The sequence below is a fragment of the Tachyglossus aculeatus genome, unplaced genomic scaffold (genome assembly GCF_015852505.1).
Source record: "Tachyglossus aculeatus isolate mTacAcu1 unplaced genomic scaffold, mTacAcu1.pri SUPER_34, whole genome shotgun sequence".
NCBI classification, from domain to species: Eukaryota; Metazoa; Chordata; class Mammalia; order Monotremata; family Tachyglossidae; genus Tachyglossus; species Tachyglossus aculeatus.
The window spans coordinates 2,880,923-2,905,109 of record NW_024044839.1 but is presented as its reverse complement, the minus strand read 5'-3'; the positions used below and the strand labels follow the sequence as shown (position 1 = coordinate 2,905,109).

At 53.3% G+C, this 24,187-nt stretch overlaps 1 protein-coding gene and 1 non-coding gene across 4 annotated transcripts; both read right to left on the bottom strand.

Moving 5' to 3' along the window:
- Positions 1–3,519: 3,519 nt before the first annotated feature.
- Positions 3,520–22,395, bottom strand: ENDOV (endonuclease V). Of its 3 annotated transcripts, none has more exons than XM_038742074.1 (9): positions 22,340–22,395; positions 17,962–18,133; positions 16,390–16,524; positions 16,058–16,097; positions 11,979–12,091; positions 11,588–11,656; positions 10,016–10,144; positions 4,569–4,642; positions 3,520–4,221 (listed from the first exon to the last, which is right to left on the bottom strand). In XM_038742074.1, exons 1-9 carry the CDS (start codon positions 22,393–22,395, stop codon positions 4,161–4,163), a joined length of 849 nt encoding a protein of 282 aa, XP_038598002.1. In that variant the 3' UTR covers positions 3,520–4,160. The 3 variants fall into 3 exon arrangements, with proteins under 3 accessions (XP_038598002.1, XP_038598001.1, XP_038598003.1); XM_038742073.1 differs by lacking the exon at positions 22,340–22,395 and adding an exon at positions 19,411–19,639; XM_038742075.1 differs by lacking the exons at positions 10,016–10,144; positions 22,340–22,395 and adding an exon at positions 19,411–19,639.
- On the bottom strand, positions 17,645–17,747 carry LOC119922088. The gene has a single exon (XR_005448626.1). It is a non-coding gene; the product is annotated as a U6 spliceosomal RNA (small nuclear RNA).
- Positions 22,396–24,187: the final 1,792 nt, after the last annotated feature.

The window sequence follows — 24,187 nt, the reverse complement described above, 5'->3', positions numbered from 1 at the left end:
CCTCTCCAGTTGACCTTCCCTAGTGACCCCACCCCTCTCCAGTTGACCTTTCCTCGTGACCCCACCCCCTCCAGTTGACCTTTCCTCGTGGCCCCACCCCTCCAGTTGACCTTTCCTTGTGACCCCACCCCCTCCAGTTGACCTTTCCTCGTGGCCCCGCCCCCTCCAGTTGACCTTTCCTCATGACCCCACCCCTCCAGTTGACCTTACCTCATGACCTCGCCCCCCTCCAGCTGACCTTTCCTCATGACCCGCCCCTCTCCAGTTGACCTTTCCCGGTGGCCCCACCCTCTCTAGTTGCCCTTTCCTCATGAACCCACCCCCCAGGATTGACCTTTCCTAGTGACCCGACCCCCTAAGATTGACCTTGCCTCATAACAGTAACTGTGGTATTTGTTAAGCACTTACTATGTGACAGGCACTGTACTAAGCGTTGGGGTGGATACAAGTAAATCGGGTTGAACACAGTCCCTGCCCCACGTGGGGCTCCCAGTCTCAATCCCCATTTTGCAGCTGAGGGAACTGAGGCCCAGAGAAGTGAAGTGACTTGCCCAAGGTCACCCAGCAGGCAAGCGGTGGAGCTGAGATTTGAACCCATGACCTTCTGACTCCCAAGCCCGGGCTCTATCCACTAGGCCATGCTGCTTCCCATGGCCCCGCCCCTCTCCAGTTGACCTTTCCTCGTGACCCCCGCCCCCTAAGATTGACCTTTCCTCGTGACCCCCCTCCAGTTGACCTCTCCTCATGGCCCCGCCCCCTCCCGGCTCCACCCCTCTCTTGCTTTAATAATAATAATGATGACATTTATTAAGCGCTTACTATGTGCAAAGCACTGTTCTAAGCGCTGGGGAGGTTACAAGGGGATCACGTTGTCCCACGGGGGGCTCACAGTCTTCATCCCCATTTTCCAGATGAGGGAACTGAGGCCCAGAGAAGTGAAGTGACTTGCCCAAAGTCACCCAGCTGACAGTTGGCGGAGCCGGCATTGGAACCCATGACCTCTGACTCCAAAGCCCGGGCTCTTTCCATTGAGCGAAGCTGCTTACTATAGTAATAGTAATAATGATGGTATTGATTAAGTCAATATTGTTAATATGTTTGGTTTTGTTCTCTGTCTCCCCCTTCTAGACTGTGAGCCCGCTGTTGGGTAGGGACCGTCTCTAGATGTTGCCAACTTGGACTTCCCAAGCGCTTAGTACAGTGCTCTGCACACAGTAAGCGCTCAATAAATACGATTGAATGAATGACTAGAAGAGGCGGGGAGACCAGCGATGGAGTAGGGGAAGCAAGGAGCCCGGCGGGTTGCCACGGAGGGCAGGTGGCACCGCGCTCCGGGAGGCTTTCCGCTCTGGCTGCCTCCTGGCAGTGCCAGGGCCGTGCCCTGCCAGGAGGACGGCGTTGGCAGGCAAGCGCTGGGATTGGCACCACATCCCAGGCTTTACAGAGGGCTCGGATGCAGGGACAGGACGCGGTGGGGCCTGTGGATAACAAATAATAATAACAATGGCATTTGTTAAGCGCTTACTATGTGCAGAGCACTGTTCTAAGCACGGGGGGGGGGGGGGGATACAAGGTGATCAAGTTGTCCCACGTGGGGCTCACAGTCTTAATCCCCATTTTCCAGATGAGGGAACTGAGGCTCAGAGAAGTGAAGTGACTTGCCCAAGGTCACACAGCAGACATGTGGCGGAGCTGGGATTCGAACCCATGACCTCTGACTCCAAAGCCCGTGCTCTTTCTTAGGGAAAGCTTCTAGACTGTGAGCCCATTGTTGGGTAGGGACCGTCTCTGTATGTGGCCGACTTGGACTTCCCAAGCGCTTAGTCCAGTGCTCTGCACTCAGTAAGCGCTCAATAAATATGATTGAATGAATGAATGAATGAAAGCAGCGTGGCTCAGTGGAAAGAGCCCGGGCTTGGGAGTCAGAGGTCATGGGTTCTAATCCCGGCTCCGCTGCTTGTCAGCTCTGTGACTTTGGGCAAGTCACTTAACTTCTCTGTGCCTCAGTTCCGTCATCTGGAAAATGGGGATGAAGACTGTGAGCCCCACGTGGGACAACCTGATTACCTTGAATCCTCCCCAGCACTTAGAACAGTGCTTGGCACATAGTTAGCACTTAACAAATGCCATCATTATTATTATTATTATTACTACTGTCAGCTGTGTGACTTTGGGCAAGTCACTTAACTTCTCTGTGCCTCAGTTCCATCATCTGGAAAATGGGGATGAAGATTGTGAGCCCCCCATGGGACAACCTGATCACCTTGTAACCTCCCCAGTACTTAGAACGGTGCTTTGCACATAGTAAGCGCTTAATAAATACCATTATTATTATTATTAAGTGCTAACTATGTGCCAAGCACCGTTCTAAGAGCTGGGGTAGATTCAAGTTAGGTTGGATACAGGGTTAGGTTGGATACAGGCCCTGTTCCACATAGGGCTCACACTCGTAATCCCCATTTTACAGATGAGGTAACCGAGGCCCAGAGAAATGAAGTGAGTTGCCCAAGGTCACCCAGCAGACATACGGCGGAGGCGGAATTAGAACCCGTGACCTTCTGACCCCCAGGGCCGGGCCCTAACCACTAAACCACACGGCTTCTCCCGCCCTTCCCGGCGACCGTGGCCCGTACCTATGTACGTGTCTACAAATTATATATTACACATTATTCCTTTAATGTCTGCCCCCCGCCCTGGTCAGTCAGCTCATTGGGGGCAGGGGATGTGTCCGTTCATTGTTCTGTAGTCCTCTCCCAAGTGCTTAGTATAGTGCTCTGCACAAAGTAAGCGCTCAATAAATACCCTTCAAAGCCCTACTGAGAGCTCACCTCCTCCAGGAGGCCTTCCCAGACTGTGCCCCCTCCTTCCTCTCCCCCTCCTCATCCTCCCCCACCTTACCTCCTTCCCCTCCTCACATCACCTGTATAGATGTATATATGTTTGGACATATTTATTACTCTATTTTATTTGTACATATTTATCCTATTGATTTTACTTTGTTAAGAGTTCATGGGTTCAAATCCCGGCTCTGCCACTTGTCAGCTGGGTGACTTTGGGCAAGTCACTTCACTTCTCAGTTCCCTCATCTGGAAAATGGGGATGAAGACTGTGAGCCCCCCGTGGGACAACCTGATCACCTTGTAACCCCCACAGCGCTTAGAGCAGTGCTTTGCACATAGTAAGCGCTTAATAAATGCCATTATTGTTATTATTATTATTCTCTGGCCTCCCCCCAACCAGCAGCCTCTCTCCTCCCGGGGATCCCCCACTTCCAGCCCAGAAGGAGAGAGGGGTGGGGGCGCCTCGGTACTTAGACCAAACCACCCGCCCTTCCCCAGTAATTGTGCTCCCCGTCCGCTGGCATCCAGAGCCCAGGCCTCCCTCCCCGCCCCCGCCCGCACTGGCACCTCTCCGCCAAGCAGATTGCCGGCTGGTACCATTCCCCCACCCGCCCACGTCCCCCCGGCACGGCCCCCTCCTCCGGGCTGTCTGAGCCGGCGCCGCGGCCGGTGGCTCGGGAGCTCCGGAGGGAGCCAGGCCGGGCAGAGCGAGAAGCCGGCCAGGGCAGGGAGACGGCCGCGGGGCCTGGCCAGAGGGCACGGACCAGCCCAGGACCGGGGAGTGAAAAACAGGCCGAGGTTTCGGAAAGGCCTGAGGTATTTTCTTGCCATTTTCTGGTCAAGTGAAAAAGCCAAAGAGCCGGGAGCCCTGGTTATAGCCGGGGCTGGCAGGGATTTCCCGGCCAGAGCCGGGGTGACCCTCGTGTTCATCCGTGGGCTGCCTCAGGGTGGATGGTGAGCGGTGGCCGGGGTCTGCCCTGGGCCCAGGGCTGTGGCCACGAGTTGAGGCCGAGCCCGCTCCGGGGGCCGTGCGTCCGGCCTGTTCGCAGAGGCTTCTGGGAGCGATGGGCCGCACCGGCTGCAGTCGGCACCCCCGGTTTCACCTCTGCGGGGGGCTGTCGGCGTCGCCGTCGGACCTTCTTGGGGCGACCGGCGTTCCTGCCATCCTACTTCACCCGGCCCCACTGGAGAAGAGGGAGTCCCCCAAGCGTCCCGGTGTCCGGGATCGGCCGTGTGGGGGCCGGGCCGAGAGCAGAGCCCTCTCCCGATTCACCCGGCTCTCTCTCTCTCTGCGAGTCCCCAGGATTGGGCTGGGGGTTGTCAGGGCCATTCTTGGGGGTCAGTGCCGGGCTGATCTCCGCTCTCCGCCTCCCCTCGACTCCTGTGGAGGTCCGAGCATGCACCGGGCCGGGGGCGGGCAGGTGAAGGCCCCGATTCCGTGGCCTCGTGCCCGTTTCCCGGCCCACCCGCCGCGAGAAGCCCCGGCTCCCCAGGGCCCCCCAGCTCCTTGGGTGGCAAGTCCCTCCGACCTTGGCCGGACCTGTCCCCGCTCCCCCCACCCCGGGCGGGTCAGGAATAGCTCTGTGTGTAGACGCCTTGAGCCCCGTCATCCTTCAGCCTGGCCCGCTCACCCCGGGCGGCTCCTTAATACAATTACGCAATGTGGGCGGCCTGCCCGTCCCACCCCCGGGTGACCCAGCGGTCCCCCACGGGTGCCCGCGTGGCTACCTGTCACACCCTCCGGGCTGTGGACTGGGCGCTCCGAGGGTCTTGCGGATGTATTCTCGAGAGCGGATGTCCGCCTGGAATAATACGTGGTCAAAATCAGACGGCGTGGAGGAGACCGAGCCGTGGTTCTCACCGGAGCGAGGTGGGGGACCCCTGCCCCTTCACCTTATTGGCCATTGGCCAGTGGGTCTCTGCAGGGAGTTGCGGGGTTGGGGAGTGTTCTGGTAGCGGGGCTCAGCGGAAGGAGCCGAGCATCAGCAAGAGCTGGGTTCTAGGCCCGGTTTTGGCCCTGCCCGCTTGTATGATCTGGGGTTAGTTCCTTGACCTCTCTGGGCCTCAGTTTCCTCACAGGCATCAAACAGAAACTCCTTACCGTCGGCTGCAAAGCCCTCAATCACCTCGGGCCCTTCTACCTCACCTCACTACTCTCCTACGATAGCCCAGCCCACACACTTGGCTCCTCTACTGCCAACCTTCTCACTGTCCCTCCGTCTCATCTCCCTCTCCGCCAACCTCTCGCCCCAGTCCTTCCTCCAGCCCGGAACGCCCTCCCTCTTCATACCTGACAGACAATGACTCTCCCCCTCTTTAAAGGGGGAGGGGGAAGAGGAGAGGCCAGGAGGGAGGGAGGAGAAGAGGCCAAGGGGAGGAGGAGAAGGGAGAAGGAAGAGGAGAAGAGGTGAGGAGCAGGAGGACGAGGAGAAGAGGCGAGCAGCAGGGACGAGGAGAAGAGGCGAGCAGCGGGGAGAGGAGAAGAGGCGAGGAGCGGGGAGAGGAGAAGAGGCAAGAAGCAGGGGGAGGAGGAGAAGAGGCCAGGAGCAGGGAGAGGAGGAGAAGAGGCCAGGAGTGGGAGAGGAGGAGAAGAGGCCAGGAGCAGGGAGAGGAGAAGAAGAAGCCATGAGTTGGGAGAGAAGCGAGGAGCAGGGGGAGGAGGAAAAGAGGCCAGGAGCAGGGGGAGGAGGAGAAGAGGCCAGGAGTTGGGAGAGAAGCGAGGAGCAGGGGGAAGAGAAGAAGAGGCCAGGAGTGGGAGAGGAGAAGAGGCCAGGAGCAGGGAGAGAAGAGGCGAGGAGTAGGGGGTGGAGGAGAAGAGGCTAGGAGTGGGAGAGGAGGAGAAGAGGCCAGGAGCAGGGAGAGAAGAGGCAAGGAGCAGGGGGTGGAGGAGAAGAAGGAGAGTCCAGGAGCAGGGGGGAGGAGAAGAAGAAGAGTCCAGGAGCAGGGGGTGGAGGAGAAGAGGCCAGGAAATGGGAGAGAAGCGAGGAGCAGGGGGAAGAGGAGAAGAGGTGAAGTGCAGGGGGAGGAGAAGAAGAGTCTAGGAACAGGGGGAGGAGGAGAAGAGGCCAGGAGCTGGGAGAGAAGAGGCAAGGAGCACAGGGTGGAGGAGAAGAGGTCAGGAGCTGGGAGAGAAGCGAGGAGCAGGGGGAAGAGGAGAAGAGGCCAGGCGTGGGAGAGGAGGAGAAGAGGACAGGAGCAGGGAGAGAAGAGGTGAGGAGCAGGGGGTGGAAGAGAAGAAGAAGAGTCCAGGAGCAGGGGGAGGAGGAGAAGAGGCCAGGAGCTGGGAGAGAAGCGAGGAGCAGGGGGAAGAGGAGAAAAGGTGAGGTGCAGGGGGAGGAGGAGGAGGAGAGGCAAGGTGCAGGGGAGGAGTGGGTGCAGGCTGGGTGAGCCTTTGTGGCAGGGGTGGGAGGGGGAGAGAGATGCAGTCCCTCAGCCATCTCCATCCCCCACCCCCCACCCCCGCCTGCCTCCCGGTCCCCCTCCCCCTCCCCAGCTGTCCTCACGATTGCAGCCAGTCAGTCGAGTTGGTTACATAACGCCGCTGGGACAGCAGCGGCTGGGGGCGGGAAGCCTGGCGATAGGGGAAGGGGCTCGCCAAGAACCAGGCTCCTCTGTGGGAAGGGAAGGGAAAGGAAGGGAAGGGAAGGGAAGGGAAGGGTCACTTCCCGGAGGGTCAGGGAGGGGAAAACCCAGCCACCTTTCCTGGGCCGGACCGCCAGGTGAGTGAGCCAAGGCCAGCTTACCATGGGCTCCGCTCCGCGCTCGCTGTAAATACGACGGACGGGGGCGGAGGCCCCTTTGAGATCAATCAATCAATCATTCGTATTTCTTGAGCACTTACTGTGTGCAGAGCACTGTACTAAGCGCTTGGGAAGTCCAAGTTGGCAACACATATAGACGGTCCCTACCCAACAGTGGGCTCACGGTCTAGAAGGGGGAGACAGAGATGTTGGCTTGCCCCGGCCCACTCCAGGATCGGGGTGTGGTCCCGGAAAAGTCCCGGTGGGTGGGTCGGCCTCCGTCGCAGCCGTTTGGGTGGGCATCAGGGCACCCCCAGAACGGGGATGTTTGCTGCAAATAGCCCAGTCTGGGTCCTGGGGCTTCGGGTCAATCCACGTGGTGGGGGCAGAGGGGTTGGCAAGGTGAGTAATCACCTCAATTTGCCTCGATATCAGAACCCAGTTGTGGCCCGGGACTTTGGGATTTAGAGGAAGAAGGGAGGAGGGGGAGCGGGTGCCCTGTTTTTTTACAGTATTTGTTAAGTGCTTACTATGTGCCAGGCACTGTTCCAAGTGCTCAGGTGGAGACAAGCTAATAATAATAATACTAATGATGGCATTTATTAAGCGCTTACTATGTGCAAAGCACTGTTCTAAGCACTGGGGGGATACAAGGTGATGAGGTTGTCCCAAGTGGGGCTCACAGTCTTCATCCCCATTTTACAGACGAGGGTACTGAGGCACAGAGAAGTTAAGTGACTTGCCCAAAGTCACACAGCTGACAAGTGGCGGAGCCGGCATTTGAACCCATGACCTCTGACTCCCAAGCCTGGGCTCTTTCCCACTGAGCCACGCTGCTTCTCTCAGGTTGAACACAGTCTCCGTCTCACACGGGGCTGGCAGTCTTCACCCCCGTTTTTCAGATGAGGGAACTGAGGCCCAGAGAAGGAAAGTGACTCGCCCCGCATCACACAGCGGGCAGATGGCAGAGCCGGGATTAGAAGCCAGATCCGTCTGGCTCCCAAGCCTGGGCTCTAACCACCAGGCCGCCCTGCTTCCATGCAGGGGTGGGCACTCTTGCCAGGGCCAGTCACGCTCCTGCCGTCCCCCCGGGGGATGGGGCACTGGGGGCTTCGAAGGAGCAGAAGTTCTGGGTTCCAGGAATAGTAATAATTGTGCTGTTAGGCGCTTATTATTAATGATGGCATTTGTTAAGCGCTTACTATGTGCCAAGCACTGTTCTAAGCACTGGGTTGTCCCACGTGGGGCTCACAGTCTTCCTCCCCATTTTCCAGATGAGGGAACTGAGGCCCAGAGAAGGGAAGTGACTCACCCAAAGTCACACAGCTGAGAAGTGGCAGAGCCGGGATTTGAACCCACAACCTCTGACTCCCAAGCCCAGGCTCTTTCCACTGAGCCACGCTGCTGCTTATCACGTGTCAAGTGCTGGGGTAGTTATAGTAAAACTAGGTCAATACAATTAGATCTTTAGACTGTCCCCTTGCTGTGGCCAGGGAACATGTCTACCAACTCTGATATATATAGTATTAAATATTAAGCGCTTACTATGTGTCAGGTACTGTACTAAGCACTGGGGTAGATTCAAAGTACAGTCCATGTCCCACATGGGGCTCACGGTCTTCAGCCCCGGATGAGGTAACTGAGGCACGGTGAAGTTAAATGACTTGCCCGAGGAATGCAGAAGCAGTGCGGCTCCATGGAAAGAGCCCGGGCTTTAGAGTCAGAGGTTATGGGTTCAAATCCTGGGGGGATGAGGAGAGGGAGAGGAAGGAGGGGGCTCAGTCTGGGAAGGCCTCCTGGAGGAGGTGAGCTCTCAGTAGGGCCTTGAAGGGAACCTGTACTTCCCAAGCGCTTAGTCCAGTGCTCTGCACACAGTAAGCGCTCGCTAAATGCGACTGAATGAATGAATGAACGGGCGCTCAATAAGTACGACTGAATGAATGACAGGGGTCAACTGTGAGCTGGTGCTGCCACCTGGTGGCGGCCGCTCGTCCGCACAGGCTGGACGCCCTCCACCGGGGGGCCCCCCGGGACTGCAGGTCCTGCTTTCATTCATTCAATTCGTTCATTCAATCGTATTTATTGAGCGCTTACTGTGTGCACAGCACTGTACTAAGCGCTTGGGAAGCACAGGTTGGCAACATAGAGAGACGGTCCCTACCCAACAGCGGGCTCACGGTCTAGAAGGCTTTTCATTCACTCATTCATTCATTCGTATTTATTGAGCGCTTACTGTGTGCAGAGCACTGTACTAAGCGCTTGGGAAGCCCAAGTTGGCAACATAGAGAGACGGTCCCTACCCAACAGTGGGCTCCCAGTCTAGAAGACTGGGAACTCTAGACTGTGAAGCCTAGAAGCGTGGAGGGTCCTCTTTCTCCCTGTTCGGCCTGTGAGCTTGTTGTGGGCGGGGAGCGTGTCTGCCAACTCGGTTGGACTGGACTCTCCCAAGCGCTTAGTAGAGGTGGACTGCACACAGGAAGAGCATAATAAATAGCCCAGATCAATCAATCAATCATATTTATTGTCTCTTCTATTTATTTTATTTTGTTAGTATGTTTGGTTTTGTTCTCTGTCTCCCCCTTTTAGACTGTGAGCCCACTGCTGGGTAGGGACTGTCTCTCTATGTTGCCAACTTGGACTTCCCAAGTGCTTAGTCCAGTGCTCTGCACACAGTAAGCGCTCAATAAATACGATTGATGATGATGATGATGATATTTATGGGACTTCTCTATATAGAGAAGTACCATGGCTACTCTGCCTCTCTATAGGGACTTCTCTATATAGAGAAGTAGCATAGCTCAGTGGAAAGAGCCCGGGCTTTGGAGTCAATGGTCATGGGTTCAAATCTCGGCTCCGCCAATTGTCAGCTGTGTGACTTTGGGCCAGTCACTTAACTTCTCTGTGCCTCGGTTACCTCATCTGGAAAATGGGGATTAAGACTGTGAGCCCCCCGTGGGACAACCTGATCACCTTGTAGCATCCTCAGTGCTTAGAACAGTGCTTTGCACATAGTAAGCGCTTAATAAATGCTATTATTATTATTATTATATGTTGCCGACTTGTACTTCCCAAGCGCTTAGTACAGTGCTCTGCACACAGTAAGCGCTCAATAAATACGATTGAATGAATGAATGAATGTTTTGTTTTATTATCTGTCTCCCCCTTCTAGACTGTGAGCCTGTTGTTGGGTAGGGACCGTCTCTATATGTTGCCGACTTGTACTTCCCAAGCGCTTAGTCCAGTGCTCTGCACACAGTAAGCGCTCAATAAATACGATTGAATGAATGAATGAATGAATTTATTAAGTGCTTACTGTGTGCAGAGCACTGTACTAAGCGCTTGGGAGGTACAAGTTGGCAACATACAGAGACGGTCCCTACCCAACAGCGGGCTCACAGTCTAAACGGGGAGGGGTGCCCTCTCGCCCCCACTCACCTGGCGGATGGGCTCCGGGACGCGGTAGCGACAGCAGGCCTGCGTCAGGCGCACGGCTGTGTCCAGGCTGGTCTTGTGGCCCACGGATACGTACACGGGGTTGGTGCTCCGCTCGTGGCTCTTCAGGGCCTGGGTGGAGGCGGAGGGGCCGATGGGGATGGGGATGGGCAGCGAGAGGTGGGGGGCCCTGGGGGAGGGACGGCGGGCACCCCTCCTGAGGCGGGCTAGGAGGGCCGGTGCCCCCCTGGGCCCAGGGAGAGGCTGAGAGCTCGGCACACGAGATTCTGGGGGCGGGCAACGGGCTCTCGGCCCTTGGCGGGCTCACCTGCAACTGGGACCTTCTAGACTGTGAGCCCACTGTTGGGTCGGGACCGTCTCTAGATGTTGCCAACTTGGACTTCCCAAGCGCTTAGTACAGTGCTCTGCACACAGGAAGCGCTCAATAAGTACGACTGATTGATTGGGACTCCCTGCCTCCACCCCGCGCTGGGCTCCCGGGGCAGCCCTCCGGATCCCCAAGGCCTTTCGCGGACGCCGAGTCGGGCTGGGAGAGAGGCCGGAAGCCGGTTGTGGGCAGGGAATGGGTCTGTTTAGCCTTCCCTTTTCCTCTCCCAAGTGCTTAGGACACTGCTCTGCACCCGGTAAGCGCTCATATGTATATATGTCCTGTATATATGTCCTGTATATATGTCCTGTATATATGTTTGTACATATTTATTACTCTATTTATTTATTTTACTTGTACATACCTATTCTATTTATTTTATTTTGTTAGTATGTTTGGTTTTGTTCTCTGTCTCCCCCTTTTAGACTGTGAGCCCACTGTTGGGTAGGGACTGTCTCTGTTGCCGATTTGTACTTCCCAAGCGCTTAGTACAGTGCTCTGCACATAGTAAGCGCTCAATAAATACGATTGATGATGATGATGATGATGGTCGAGGCTCGATCCAACCGCAACTGGGCCAAGGGGGCAGGGCAGGGCTGGAGCCTGGGGGTGGCACCCTGAGGGGTGCTTTTATTCCTCCCAGCCCTTAGCACATAGTAAGCGCTTAACAAATACCGTCATCGTTATTATTATCATCTGGAAACTGGGAATAATAATAATAATAACGGCATTTACTAAGTGCTTACTATGTGCAAAGCACTGTTCTAAGCGCTGGGGGGTTACAAGGTGATCAGGTTGCCCCCCGCGGGGCTCACAGTCTTCACCCCCATTTTACAGATGAGGGAACTGAGGCCCAGAGAAGTGAAGTGACTTGCCCAAGGTCACACAGCTGACAAGCGGTGGAGCTGGGATTTTAACGCCTGACCTCTGACTCCAAAGCCCGGGCTCTTGCCACTGAACCACACTGCTTCTCTATATAAGAGATTAAGACACTGAGCCCTGTGTGGGACAAGGACTATGTCCAACTTGATTAACTTGTCACCACAACCACGGGCCCAGGTTTGCCCGTTGCCACCCAGGGCTCTAACCTGAGCAAAGCCTCTGGTTTGGGGGGGCGGCCGGGTGGGAGCAGCCCCACGACGGCCCCCCGAGGAGGCCGATGCCAGGGGCGGGGGGCAGGGACTCACCATGCCCAGGACCATCCCGGAGTCTCCAAGCAGAGGGAACGTGTCTCCCCCCATCCTCAGCTCTCGGATCTGGAAGGGAAAGACGCCGGACCCTCACCCTGGGGACGGGACCCCGGCCTTGGGGCCGGGCTGGGTGGGGGGCATTCATTCAATCATATTTATGGAGCGCTTACTGTGTGCACAGCACTGAGCGCTTGGAAGAGTCCAACAGAATAAACAGACACAGTCCCTGCCCACAGTGAGCTGACAGTCTAGAGAGGAAGAGACAGACGTTAATATGAATAATGATCCCCTCGCAACGGACCCTCTCTGCAGCCCCAGCTTTGGGGACCACCTCCCTCACCCCAAGCCCCCACCCTCCTTTCCGTTCCCGCTCTACCGTCCTCCTCACCTTCTCCTTGTGCAGCTCGTCATTTTCCAGCCCATCCACCTGCAGGAGCTTCTTGGCCACCCCCACGCAGGGAAGGCCCGTGAGGACGCCAAGATGGCAGGCCACCCCAAATCCTACGGCCGACCGGGAGGAGGGGAGCAGGGGAGAGAGAGACGGGGAGGGGGAATGGCAATCTGTCATTTACTTATTTCTATTAATGTCCTTCTCCCCCCCACACTGGACTGTGAGCTCGCTGTGGGCACGGGATGTCCCTGCTTATTGTTGCATTGTACTCGCCCAAGCGCTTAGTACAGTAAGTGCTCAATAAATACAATTGAATGAATGAACAATGCCTGTTTACTTGCTTCGATGTGTATACACATCTATAATTCTATTTATAATAATAATAATAATAATAATGATGGCATTTATTAAGCGCTTACTATGTGCAAAGCACTGTTCTAAGCGCTGGAAGCACTGTATTTATTTATACTGATGCTGTTTTTTTAATGGCATTTATTAAGCGCTTACTATGTGCAAAGCACTGTTCATTCATTCATTCAATCGTATTTATTGAGCGCTTACTGTGTGCAGAGCACTGTACTAAGCGCTTGGGAAGTCCAAGTCGGTAACATATAGAGACGGTCCCTACCCAACAGCGGGCTCACGGTCTAGAAGGGGGAGACAGACAACAAGACAGAACAAATTAACAAAATAAAATTAATAGAATTCATTCAATCGTATTCATTCATTCATTCAATTGTATTTATTGGGCGCTTACTGTGTGCAGAGCACTGGACTAAGCGCTTGGGAAGTCCAAGTTGGCAACACATAGAGACGGTCCCTACCCAACAGTGGGCTCACGGTCTAGAAGAAAAATATGGAACGCTTCACGAACTTGCGAATTTTCAGTCAATCGTATTTATTGAGCGCTTACTATGTGCAGAGCACTGTACTAAGCGCTTGGAAAGTACAGTTCAGCAACAGAGAGAGATGGTCCCTACCCAACAGCCGGCTCACAGTCTAGAAGGGGGAGACAGACAACGAAACAAAACATACCAACAAAATAAAATAAGCAGAATAAATATGTACAAGTAAAATAAATAAATAAATAGGGTAATAAATCCGTCCAAACATCTATCCATATATCCAGGTGCTGTGGGGAAGGGAAGGAGGTAAGGTGGGGGGAATGGAGAGGGGGAGGAGAGGGAGAGGAGGGAGGGGGCTCAGTCTGGGAAGGCCTCCTGGAGGAGGTAAGCTCTCAGTAGGGCCTTGATTCTCTATACCTTCTGCTCATATATGTATACATGTTTGTACATATTTATTACTCTATTTTACTTGTATATATTTATTCTATTTATTTTATTTTGTTAATACGTTTTGTTTTGTTGTCCGTCTCCCCCTTTTGGACTGTGAGCCCGCTGTTGGGTAGGGACCGTCTCTAGATGTTGCCAACTTGGACTTCCCAAGCGCTTAGTCTAGTGCTCTGCACACAGTAAGCGCTCATTAAATACGATTGATTGAATGAATAAATGAATGAATGAATGATCTTCCTGACCCAGAGACCAAATAATAATAATGATAATAATAATAATGGTATTTGTTAAGCGCTTACTATGTTGCCAACTTGTACTTCCCAAGCGCTTAGTACAGTGATCTGCACACAGTAAGCGCTCAATAAATACGATTGATTGATTGATGTGCAAAGCACTGTTCTAAGCGCTGGGGAGGTTACAGGGTGATCAGGTTGTCCCACGGGGGGGCTCACAGTTTTAATCCCCATTTTCCAGATGAGGGAACTGAGGCCCAGAGAAGTGAAGTGACTTGCCCAAGGTCACCCAGCTGACAGTTGGCGGAGCCGGGATTTGAACCCCTGACCTCTGACTCCAAAGCCCAGGCTCCTTCCACCGAGCCACGCTACTTCTCTAAGAGAATCTCCCTACCTCAGTTTCCCAGTCCGCAAAATGGGAGCGTGGGTTGAGCTCCCTGTCTCCCTCCCCTCCTACTCCACTGTCCTACCATCTGCTGCTGATCCCCGGCTCTGCTCTCTTTCGGGCACCTTGTGTTCTCTCGCCTTCCCTGATGCCTCTTTTCCATTTTTTCCTTCCCCCTCCACCTCCCTGCAATCTGTGCTTCCAGGAGTTTTCCGCACGCTCCCTCGCCAAATGGCCGGGATGGGGGAGGGAGGCTGGGAGAAGCGGCGTGGCCCCGTGGAGAGTGAATCCGGGAATCCCAGAGGGCCTAGGTCCCCATCCCGGCCCCTCCGCCGCCGCCACCGCCGCCGGCCCGCTCGGTGACCTTGGGTGAGTCACTTCCCTTCTCCATTTCCTCCCCTGTCAATCGGGGATTCAGTACAGATTCTCCCTCATCCTTAGACTGAGCCACACATTTATTTTACTTGTACACATTTACTATTTAGTCTGTTAATGAGGTGCATTTAGCTTTAATTCTACGTGTTCTGACGATTTTGACACCCGTCTCCATGTTTTGTTCTAGACTGTGAGCCCGCTGCTGGGGAGGGACCGTCTCTATATGTTGCCGACTTGGACTTCCCAAGCGCTTAGTACAGTGCTCCGCATCATCATCAATCGTATTTATTGAGCGCTTACTGTGTGCAGAGCACTGGACTAAGCGCTTGGGAAGTACAAATTGGCAACATAGAGAGACAGTCCCTACCCAACAGTGGGCTCACAGTCTAAAAGTGGAGACAGAGAACAAAACCAAACGTGCTCAAGAAATACGATTGAATGAATGAATATATGTTTGTACATATTTATTACCCTATTTATTTATTTTACTTGTACATATTTATTCTATTTATTTTATTTTGTTAATATGTTTAGTTTTGTTCTCTGTCTCCCCCTTCTAGACTGTGAGCCCGCTGTTGGGTAGGGACTGTCTCTATATGTTGCCGACTTGGACTTCCCAAGCACTTAATACAGTGCTCTGCATCATCATCATCATCAATCGTATTTATTGAGCGCTTACTGTGTGCAGAGCACTGTACTAAGCACTTGGGAAGTCCAAATTGGCAACATATAGAGACAGTCCCTACCCAACAGTGGGCTCACAGTCTAAAAGGGGAGACAGAGAACAAAACCAAACGTGCTCAAGAAATACGATTGAATGAATGAATATGTTTGTACATATTTATTACCCTATTTATTTATTTTACTTGTACATATTTATTCTATTTATTTTATTAATATGTTTAGTTTTGTTCTCTGTCTCCCCCTTCTAGACTGTGAGCCCGCTGTTGGGTAGGGACCGTCTCTATATGTTGCCAACTTGGACTTCCCAAGTGCTTAGCACACAGTAAGCACTCAATAAATACGATTGAATGAATGAATGAATTTATTGAGCACTTACTGTGAGCAGAGCACTGCACTAAGCACTTGGGAAGCTGCAGATTCGATACAGCCCCCGTCCGATTAAGGTACCCCTGGGATCCCCAAACCTCTAGACCCGGTCAAGAAGACTGAGCCCCCTTTGCCCTCTCCTCCTTCCCCTCCCCACAGCACCTGTATATATGTTTGGACAGCTTTATTACTCTATTTATTTTACTTGGACATATTTACTATTCTATTGACTTTCTTAATGAGAGAAGCAGCGTGGCTCAGTGGAAACAGCATGGGCTTTGGAGTCAGAGGTCATGGGTTCAAATCCCGGCTCCGCCAACTGTCAGCCGGGTGACTTTGGGCAAGTCACTTCACTTCTCTGGGCCTCAGTTACCTCATCTGTAAAATGGGGATTCAACCTGTGAGCCTCCCGTGGGACAATGTGATCACCTGGTAACCTCCCCAGCGCTTAGAACAGTGCTTTGCACATAGTAAGCGCTTAACAAATACCATCATTATTATTATTATTATTATTATTATCTAGCTTTATTTTTATTTATTCTGGTGACTTGACACCCGTCCACATGTTTTGCTTTGTTGTCCGTCTCCCCCTCCTAGGCCGTGAGTCCGTTGTTGGGTAGAGGCCGTCTCTATATGTCGCCGACCTGTACCTCCCAAGCGCTTAGTACAGTGTTTTGCACCCAGTAAGCGCTCAATAAATACGACTGAATGAACGACTGAATGACTGAAAGGGGAAGTTACCTCGGTGATGTAGCAGCCCGTTCCCATCGACGAAGAGGACCTGCAGAAGCCGGGCGGGAGGGGAGGACCCCAGGGTCACCGGGGAAGTCACGCCAACCCACGCCAACATCCCGCACCACCCGTTCTCCGCCCTTCCTCCCCCAGCCCCTGCCCCCGTTCTCGGTGAGGGGTGCCAGGAGAGGGGTGGGCAGGGTGGCGAGGGGACTCGGGGAAAGGGTGGGATGGGAAAGGTTCAGGCGGGCGCCCCTCCGGGCCCCCGCTGCCCTACGTGGGGAAGGGGGAAGACCAACTCCGGATGGCGGGGAAGGAGGAAGAGGTCCTCCGGGACGCACCTGAGGCGTGAGGCTCGGCTCCTCCTCCCGCAGCCTCTGCACGGCATCCGCCAGGAAGGGGGCCTCTCGGAAGGCCAGGAAGCCGGACACGTAGGGCGCGGTCAGGCGGACCATGCGGCATTCCTCGTACACCACCTGCCGCCCGGCGAGACGCCCCGTGGTCAGAACAGCCGGGCCCCAAAGCCTCCTCCGCCTTTCCTCCCTTCCTGCCCAAACCCCGGGGCCCCAAGGGGACTCCGGGAGGGAGCGATTAGGGGACAAGGAGCCAGGCAAGACCTGGCCTACTTACGCAGCGTCCCGGTGCCGTGTTGACTCGGCTCCACCGCATCATTTCCCCGAGGGGCTCCTAAACCACCCAGCCCGCACGCTTGGCTCCTCTAAAGCCAACCTTCTCACTGTCCCTCCATCTCGTCTATCTCGCCGCTGACCTCTCGCCGCCGTCCTGCCTCTGGCCCGGAACACCCTCCCTCCTCAAATCCGACAGACCACCACTCCACCCCGCTTCGAGGCCTCATTGAAGCCCACCTCCTCCAAGAGGCCTTCCCCCACTAAGCCCTCCTTTCCTCTTCTCCCACTCCCTTCCGCATCACCCCGACATGCTCCTTTTATTCATCCCCCCACCCAGCCCCACATCAATCAATCAATCATACTTATTGAGCGCTTACTGTGTGCAGAGCACTGTACTAAGCGCTTGGGAAGTACAAGTTGGCAACATATAGAGACGGTCCCTACCCAACAGTGGGCTCACAGTCTAAAAGGGGGACTTATATCTAAGCAGCGTGGCTCAGTGGAAAGAGCCCGGGCTTTGGAGTCGGGGGTCGGGGGTTGAAATCCCGGCTCCGCCGCTTGTCAGCTGTGTGACTTTGGGCAAGTCACTTCACTTCTCTGGGCCTCAGTTACCCCATCTGCAAAATGGGGATTAAGACTGTGAGCCCCCCGTGGGACAACCTGATCACCCTGTAACCTCCCCAGCGTTTAGAACAGTGCTTTGCACATAGTAAGTGCATAATAAATGCCATTATTATTATTATATCTGTCATTTATTCATTTATATTAACGACTGTCACCCCCCTTAGACTTGTAAACTCACTGTGGGCAGGGAATGTATCTGCTGTATTGTTATATTATAGTCGCCCACACGCTTAGGACAGTGCTCTGCACACTGTAAGCACTCAATAAATGTGACTGACTGCATGGATAAATTCAATTCAATTGTATTTATTGAGTGCAGAGCACTGTACTAAGTGCTTGAAAGAAAAATATGGAACGCTTCACGAATTTGCGTGTCATCCTTGCGCAGGGGCCATGCTAATCTTCTCTGTATCGTTCCAATTTTAGTATATGTGCTGCCGAAGCACTGAAGATCGATCCTTCAGTACTCCTCTGCCGAAGCCAGAGTACTTCGAAGCCACTGTACTTCCCAAGCGCTCAGTACAGTGCTCTGCACACAGTAAGCGCTCAATAAATACGATCGAACGAATGGAGCCATTTGACAGACGCTTGGTCCAGCGTCCTTTGCTGAAGAGGGGAAAGGGGCGGGGGGAGAGAGGCGCTTGGGGTTCGGGCGGGTACCTCCAGTTCCGGGTAGCTGAGGACCACCAGGGATGCACAGGCGCTGACGCCGTCGCCCTTGACGAAGGACAGGTCCACCCCTCCGACCCGAAGCAGGCCCGAGAAGTCCGGTTCCCCCTGCCAGGCCTCGGTGTCCCGGTCCACAACGCCGGCCTTCAGTTGGGCCTGCTCCCTGTGGGGGACACGAGGGAAACGGCGCTCAAACGGGATGGCGTTTCATTCATTCATTCAATCGTATTGATTGAGCGCTTACTGTGTGCAGAGCACTGGACTAAGCGCTTGGGAAGTCCAAGTTGGCAACATCTAGAGACGGTCCCTACCCAACAGTGGGCTCACAGTCTAGAAGGGGGAGATGGAGAACAAAACAAATTAACAAAATAAGTAGAATAAATATGTACAAGTAAAATAAATAGAGTAATAAATACATACAAACATATATACATATATACAGGTGCTGTGAGGGAAGGGAAGGGGGTAAGGCGGGGGGGATGGAGAGGGGGAAGAAGGGGAGAGGAAGGAGGGGGCTGAGTGTGGGAAGGCCTCCTGGAGGAGGTGAGCTCTCAGTAGGGCTTTGAAGGGAGGAAGAGAGCTAGCTTGGCGGATGTGCGGAGGGATTGGGGGCATTCCGGGCCAGGGGGAGGACGTGGGCCGGGGGTCGACGGCGGGACAGGCGAGAACGAGGCACGGTGAGGAGATCAGCGGCGGAGGAGCGGAGGGTGCGGTCTGGGCTGGAGAAGGAGAGAAGGGAGGTGAGGTAGGAGGGGGCGAGGGGATGGATGGACAGCCTTGAAGCCGAGGAGGTTTCCCACTCCTCTGCTCGGCCCCGCTCCCCGGAAAGGGGGCTGGAGCAAGAGAGGAGCTTGTGGGCCCAAATGTTTCCCCTTGGGCCGGCCTTGCCGACCGGGCGAATCCGTCTCCGCCCCGGGGGCCGTCCCCACCGCCGCCTCGGCCGCCCTGCAAACTCGGATAAGAGAACCCACAAATTTGCCCCCAGAAACCTCTCCCGGACACTCCCATTCCTCGAGATCTTCCGGTGGTTGCCCATCCACCTCTGCAAACAGAAACTCCTCTTCGGCGGCTTTAAAGCAGTCAGTCAACCTCCTCGCCCAGAGAAGCAGCGTGGCCCAGTGGAAAGAGCCCGGGCTTTGGAGTCAGAGGTCATGGGTTCAAACCCCAGCTCCTCCACTCAGCTGTGTGACTTTGGGCAAGTCACTTCACTTCTCTGGGCCTCAGTTCCCTCATCTGTAAAATGTGGATTAAGACTGTGAGCCCCACGTGGGACAACCTGATCACCTTGTAACCTCCCCAGCACTTAGAACAGTGCTTTGCACATAGTAAGTGCTTAATAAATGCCAATTATTATTATTATTATTGTTACTACCTCACCCGGTCACTCTCCTGCTACGACCCAGCCCGCACACTTGGCTCCTCTAATGCCAACCTACTCACCGTAACTCAGTCTTGTCTTCGCCATCCGACCTCTTGCGTGGAACATCCTCCCTCCTCATATCTGACCATCACTCTCCCTCCTTCAAAGCCTTGCTGAAGGCCCATCTCCTCCAAGAAGCCTTCCCTAACTAAATCCCCGCTTTCCTCTTCCCCAGTCTGATTGCAAGAGTGTCTTATAGGATGCTGGGGAAGCAGCGTGGCTCAGTGGAAAGAGCCCGGGCTTTGGAGTCAGAGGTCACGGGTTCAAATCCCAGCTCTGCCAATTGTCAGCCGTGTGACTCTGGGCAAGTCACTTCACTTCTCCCGGCCTCAGTTCCCTCATCTGTAAAATGGGGATGAAGACTGTGAGCCCCCCGTGGGACAATCTGATCACCTTGTAACCTCCCCAGCGCTTAGAACAGTGCTTTGCACATAGTAAGCACTTAATAAATGCCATTATTATTCCTATTATAGGATGCTGGGGAAGAAGCGCGGCCCAGTGGAAAGAGCCCGGGCTTTGGAGTCAGAGGTCATGGGTTCAAATCCCAGCTCTGCCAATTAGCTGTGTGACTTTGGGCAAGTCACTTCACTTCTCTGGGCTTCAGTTACCTCATCTGTAAAATGGGGATGAAGACTGTGAGCCCCACGTGGGACAACCTGATCACCTTGTAATCGCTTAACAAATGCCATTATTATTATTATTATTATTATTATTATTATTATTATTATCAAACACGGGCCTGGGAGCCTGAGGACCTGGGTTCTAACCCCGGCTCTGAGGCCCTCCCGCTGTGTGACCCTGGGCAAGTCACTTCACTTGTCTGTGCCTCAGAGACTTCGTCTGTAAAATGGGAATTACGACTGTGAGCCTTATGTGGGCGTGGGGCCGCATCCAACCTGATTAGCTTATATCTACCCCAGCGTTTAGTACAGTGCTTGGTACACAATAAGCGCCTATATACCATTAAAAAAACCACCTCGGGCTGGGAGCTAAAGCACCTGGGTTCTAATCCTGGGCTCTGCTCCCTCTAAACTGTAAACTCATCCTCTGTATTGTTAGCTCGTTGTGGGCATGGAATGTGTCTGTCATATTGTCCTCTCCCAAGCGCTTAGTACAGCGCTCTGCACATAATAAAGGCTCAATTCATTCCTTCAATTGTATTTATTGAGCGCTTACTGTGCGCAGAGCGCCGTACTAAGTGCTTGGGAAGTACAAATCGTCAACATATAGAGACGGTCCCTACCCAACAACGGGCTCACGGTCAATAAATACAACAGACTGACTCTGCGGCTTTCCTGCTGTATGGCCTTGGGCATGTCACTTGAATTCTGTGTCTTAGTTTCCTCATCCGTAAAAATAGGGATTAAATATTTGTCCTCCCTCCTACTTGGGCTGTGGGCTCCCATACAAGGCAGTTATTGATCTTATTATCCAGCATTTTACCTCAGGACTTAGCATAAGTGCCTGACGCATATTGAGCGTGTAACAAATGCCACAATTATTAAGTTCCATTCACCCCGAGCTGAGGCCAAGAGACCATCACCCAAACGAAACGGGGGATATGAAACCCACCCGAAGCAGAGAAGCCGTGTGGCTCAGTGGAAAGAGCCCGGGCTTTGGAGTCAGAGGTCATGGGTTCAAATCCCAACTCTGCCAATTGTCAGCTGTGTGACTTTGGGCAAGTCACTTCACTTCTCTGGGCCTCAGTTCCCTCATCTGGAAAATGGGGATGAAGACTGGGAGCCCCCCGTGGGACAACCTGATCACCTTGTATCAATCCCAGTGCTTAGAACAGTGCTATTCTAGACTGTGAGCCCACTGTTGGGTAGGGACTGTCTCTATATGTTGCCAACTTGTACTTCCCAAGCGCTTAGTACAGTGCTCTGCACACAGTAAGCGCTCAATAAATACGATTGATTGATTGGCACAGAGAAGCAGTGTGTCTCAGTGGAAAAAGCCCGGGCTTGGGAGCCAGAGGTCGTGGGTTCTAATCCCTCCTCTGCCCCTTGTCAGCTGTGTGACTTTGGGCAAGTCACTTCACTTCTCTGGGCCTCAGTTCCCTCAGCTGGAAAATGGGGATGAGACTGGGAGCCCCCAGTGGAACAACCTGATCACTGTGAATCGCCCTGGCGCTTAGAACAGTGCTTGGCACAGAGAAGCAGCGTGGCTCAGTGGGAAGAGCCCGGGCTTGGGAGTCGGAGGCCATGGGTTCTAATCCCGGCTCTGCCAATTGCCAGCTGGGTGACTTTGGGCAATTGTGGCTCAGTGGAAAGAGCCCGGGCTTTGGAGTCAGAGGTCATGGGTTCAAATCCAGACTCCGCCAATTCTCAGCTGTGTGACTTTGGGCAAGTCCCTTAACTTCTCTGTGCCTCAGTTCCCTCATCTGTAAAATGGGGAGGAAGACTGTGAGCCCCCCATGGGACAACCTGATCACCTTGTAACCTCCCCAGCGCTTAGCACGGTGCTTTGCACATAGTAAGCGTTTAATAAATGCCAGTATTATTATTATTATTCTCTGGGCCTCAGTTCCCTCATCTGTAAAATGGGGATGAAGACTGTGAGCCCCCCCATGGGACAACATGATCACCTTGCATCCCCCCGGCGCTTAGAACAGCGCTTGGCACGTAGTGAGCGCTTAACAAACGCCATCATCATCATCCCCCGAAAGCGGCCCCTCAGAAGATCACGTCACCTTACGTCACGCTACGTCACGTTACGTCACCACAGGGCGCGGGAAAGCGGCTCGGCTGGCGGCGCATGCGCACAGCGCCGGGCGCCGTGGGCCTCTGTTTCCCAGCGGCCCCTGCGGCCCGGCCGGCCGCCGGAAGTGCTGGTCCCGGCCGTGGCCGCCGTTCCCTCCCATGGGCCCGGGGCTAGCGAAGCCCGAGGGGTGGGTGGCTTCACCCACCCCGTCCCCTTTCCCAGGACGTTACATTACGATGCCGTTACCGTTCCCAACGGGTCAGGGTCTCCTGCGGTGGCCATTCCGCTGCTTTTTGGGCCATGGCTCGGGTTCCGGGCGCCACTTCCGGACGTCACTTCCGTGACGTCACTTCCGGAAGGGCTTTCTTGGCAGCGGAAGTGATTCTCTCTCTCTCTCTCTCTCTCTCTCTCTCTCTCTCTCTCTCTCTCTCTCTCTCTCTCTCTCTCTCTCTCTCTCTCTCTCTCTCTCTCTCTCTCTCTCTCTCTCTCTCTCTCTCTCTCTCTCTCTCTCTCTCTCTCTCTCTCTCTCTCTCTCTCTCTCTCTCCTTACCCCTCCCCCTCCCTCTCCCCCCCCCACCGAGGTGCTCTTCCCAATAGTAATACTAATAAGACTAATAATTTATTTATAGTTAGAATTGATTATTATAATTACTTAATTAAATTAATAATTAAATTAAATCTCTCTCCGCTTGAGGGGCTGCTGCTCTTTCCTGATAAGAATGCTAGGAACATTAATAATTTATTTATAGTTGGAATTTATTGCAATGATAATATAATTATTTAATAAAATAAAATAAAATCTCTCCCCGCTTGAGGGGCTGCTGCTCTTTTCTAATAATAATGCTGATAGCACTAATTATTTATAGTAATAATTTATTATTATTATTATTATCTAATTATTTAATAATAATAATAAAATTAATTATCTCTGTCCACTTGAGGGGCAGTTGCTGCTCTTTCCTGATAAGAATACTAATAACATTAATAATTTACTTATAGGTGGAATTTATTGTAATAATAATATAATTATTTAATAAAATTAAATTAAATCTCCACTTGGGCTGCTGCTCTTTCCTAATAATAATACTAATAGCACTAATTATTTATAGTAATAATTTATTATATAATTATTTAATAATAATAATAAAATTAATTATCTCTCTCCGCTTGAGGGGCAGTTGCTGCTCTTTCCTAATAATAATAATGATGATGGTACTTATTAAGCACTTACTATGTGCAAAGCACTGCTGTAAGCGCTGGGGGGATACAAGGCGATCAGGTTGTCCCACGGGGGGCTCACAGTCTTAATCCCCATTTTACAGATGAGGACACTGAGGCCCAGAGAACAATAATAATAATAATGATGGCATTTATTAAGCACCTACTATGTGCAAAGCACTGTTCTAAGCGCTGGGGGGATACAAGGTGATCAGGTTGTCCCACGGGGGGCTCACAATCTTAATCCCCATTTTCCAGATGAGGTCACTGAGGCGCAGAGAAGTGAAGTGACTTGCCCAAAGTCACACAGCTGACAAGTGGCGGAGCCGGGATTTGAACCCATAACCTCTAACTCCAAATAATAATAATAATGTTGGTATTTGTTAAGCGCTTACTATGTGCCAAGCACTGTTCTAAGCGCTGGGGTAGATACAAGGTAATCAGATTGTCCCACGTGGGGCTCACAGTCTTCATCCGCATTTTACAGATCAATCAATCAATCGTATTTATTGAGTGCTTACTGTGTGCAGAGCACTGGACTAAGTGCTAGGGAAGTACAAGTTGGCAACACATAGAGACAGTCCCTACCCAACAGTGGGCTACAGATGAGGGAACTGAGGCCCAGAGAAGTGAAGTGACTTGCCCAAGGTCACCCAGCTGACAAGTGGCTCAGTGGAAAGAGCCCGGGCCAGAGGTCCGAGTCAGAGGTCGTGGGCTCTAATCCCAACTCCGCCACTTATCGGCTGTGTGACTTTGGGCAAGTCACTTCACGTCTCTGGGCCTCAGTTACCCACTGTTGGGTAGGGACCGTCTCTATATGTTGCCAACTTGTACTTCCCGAGCGCTTAGTCCAGTGCTCTGCACACAGAAAGCGCT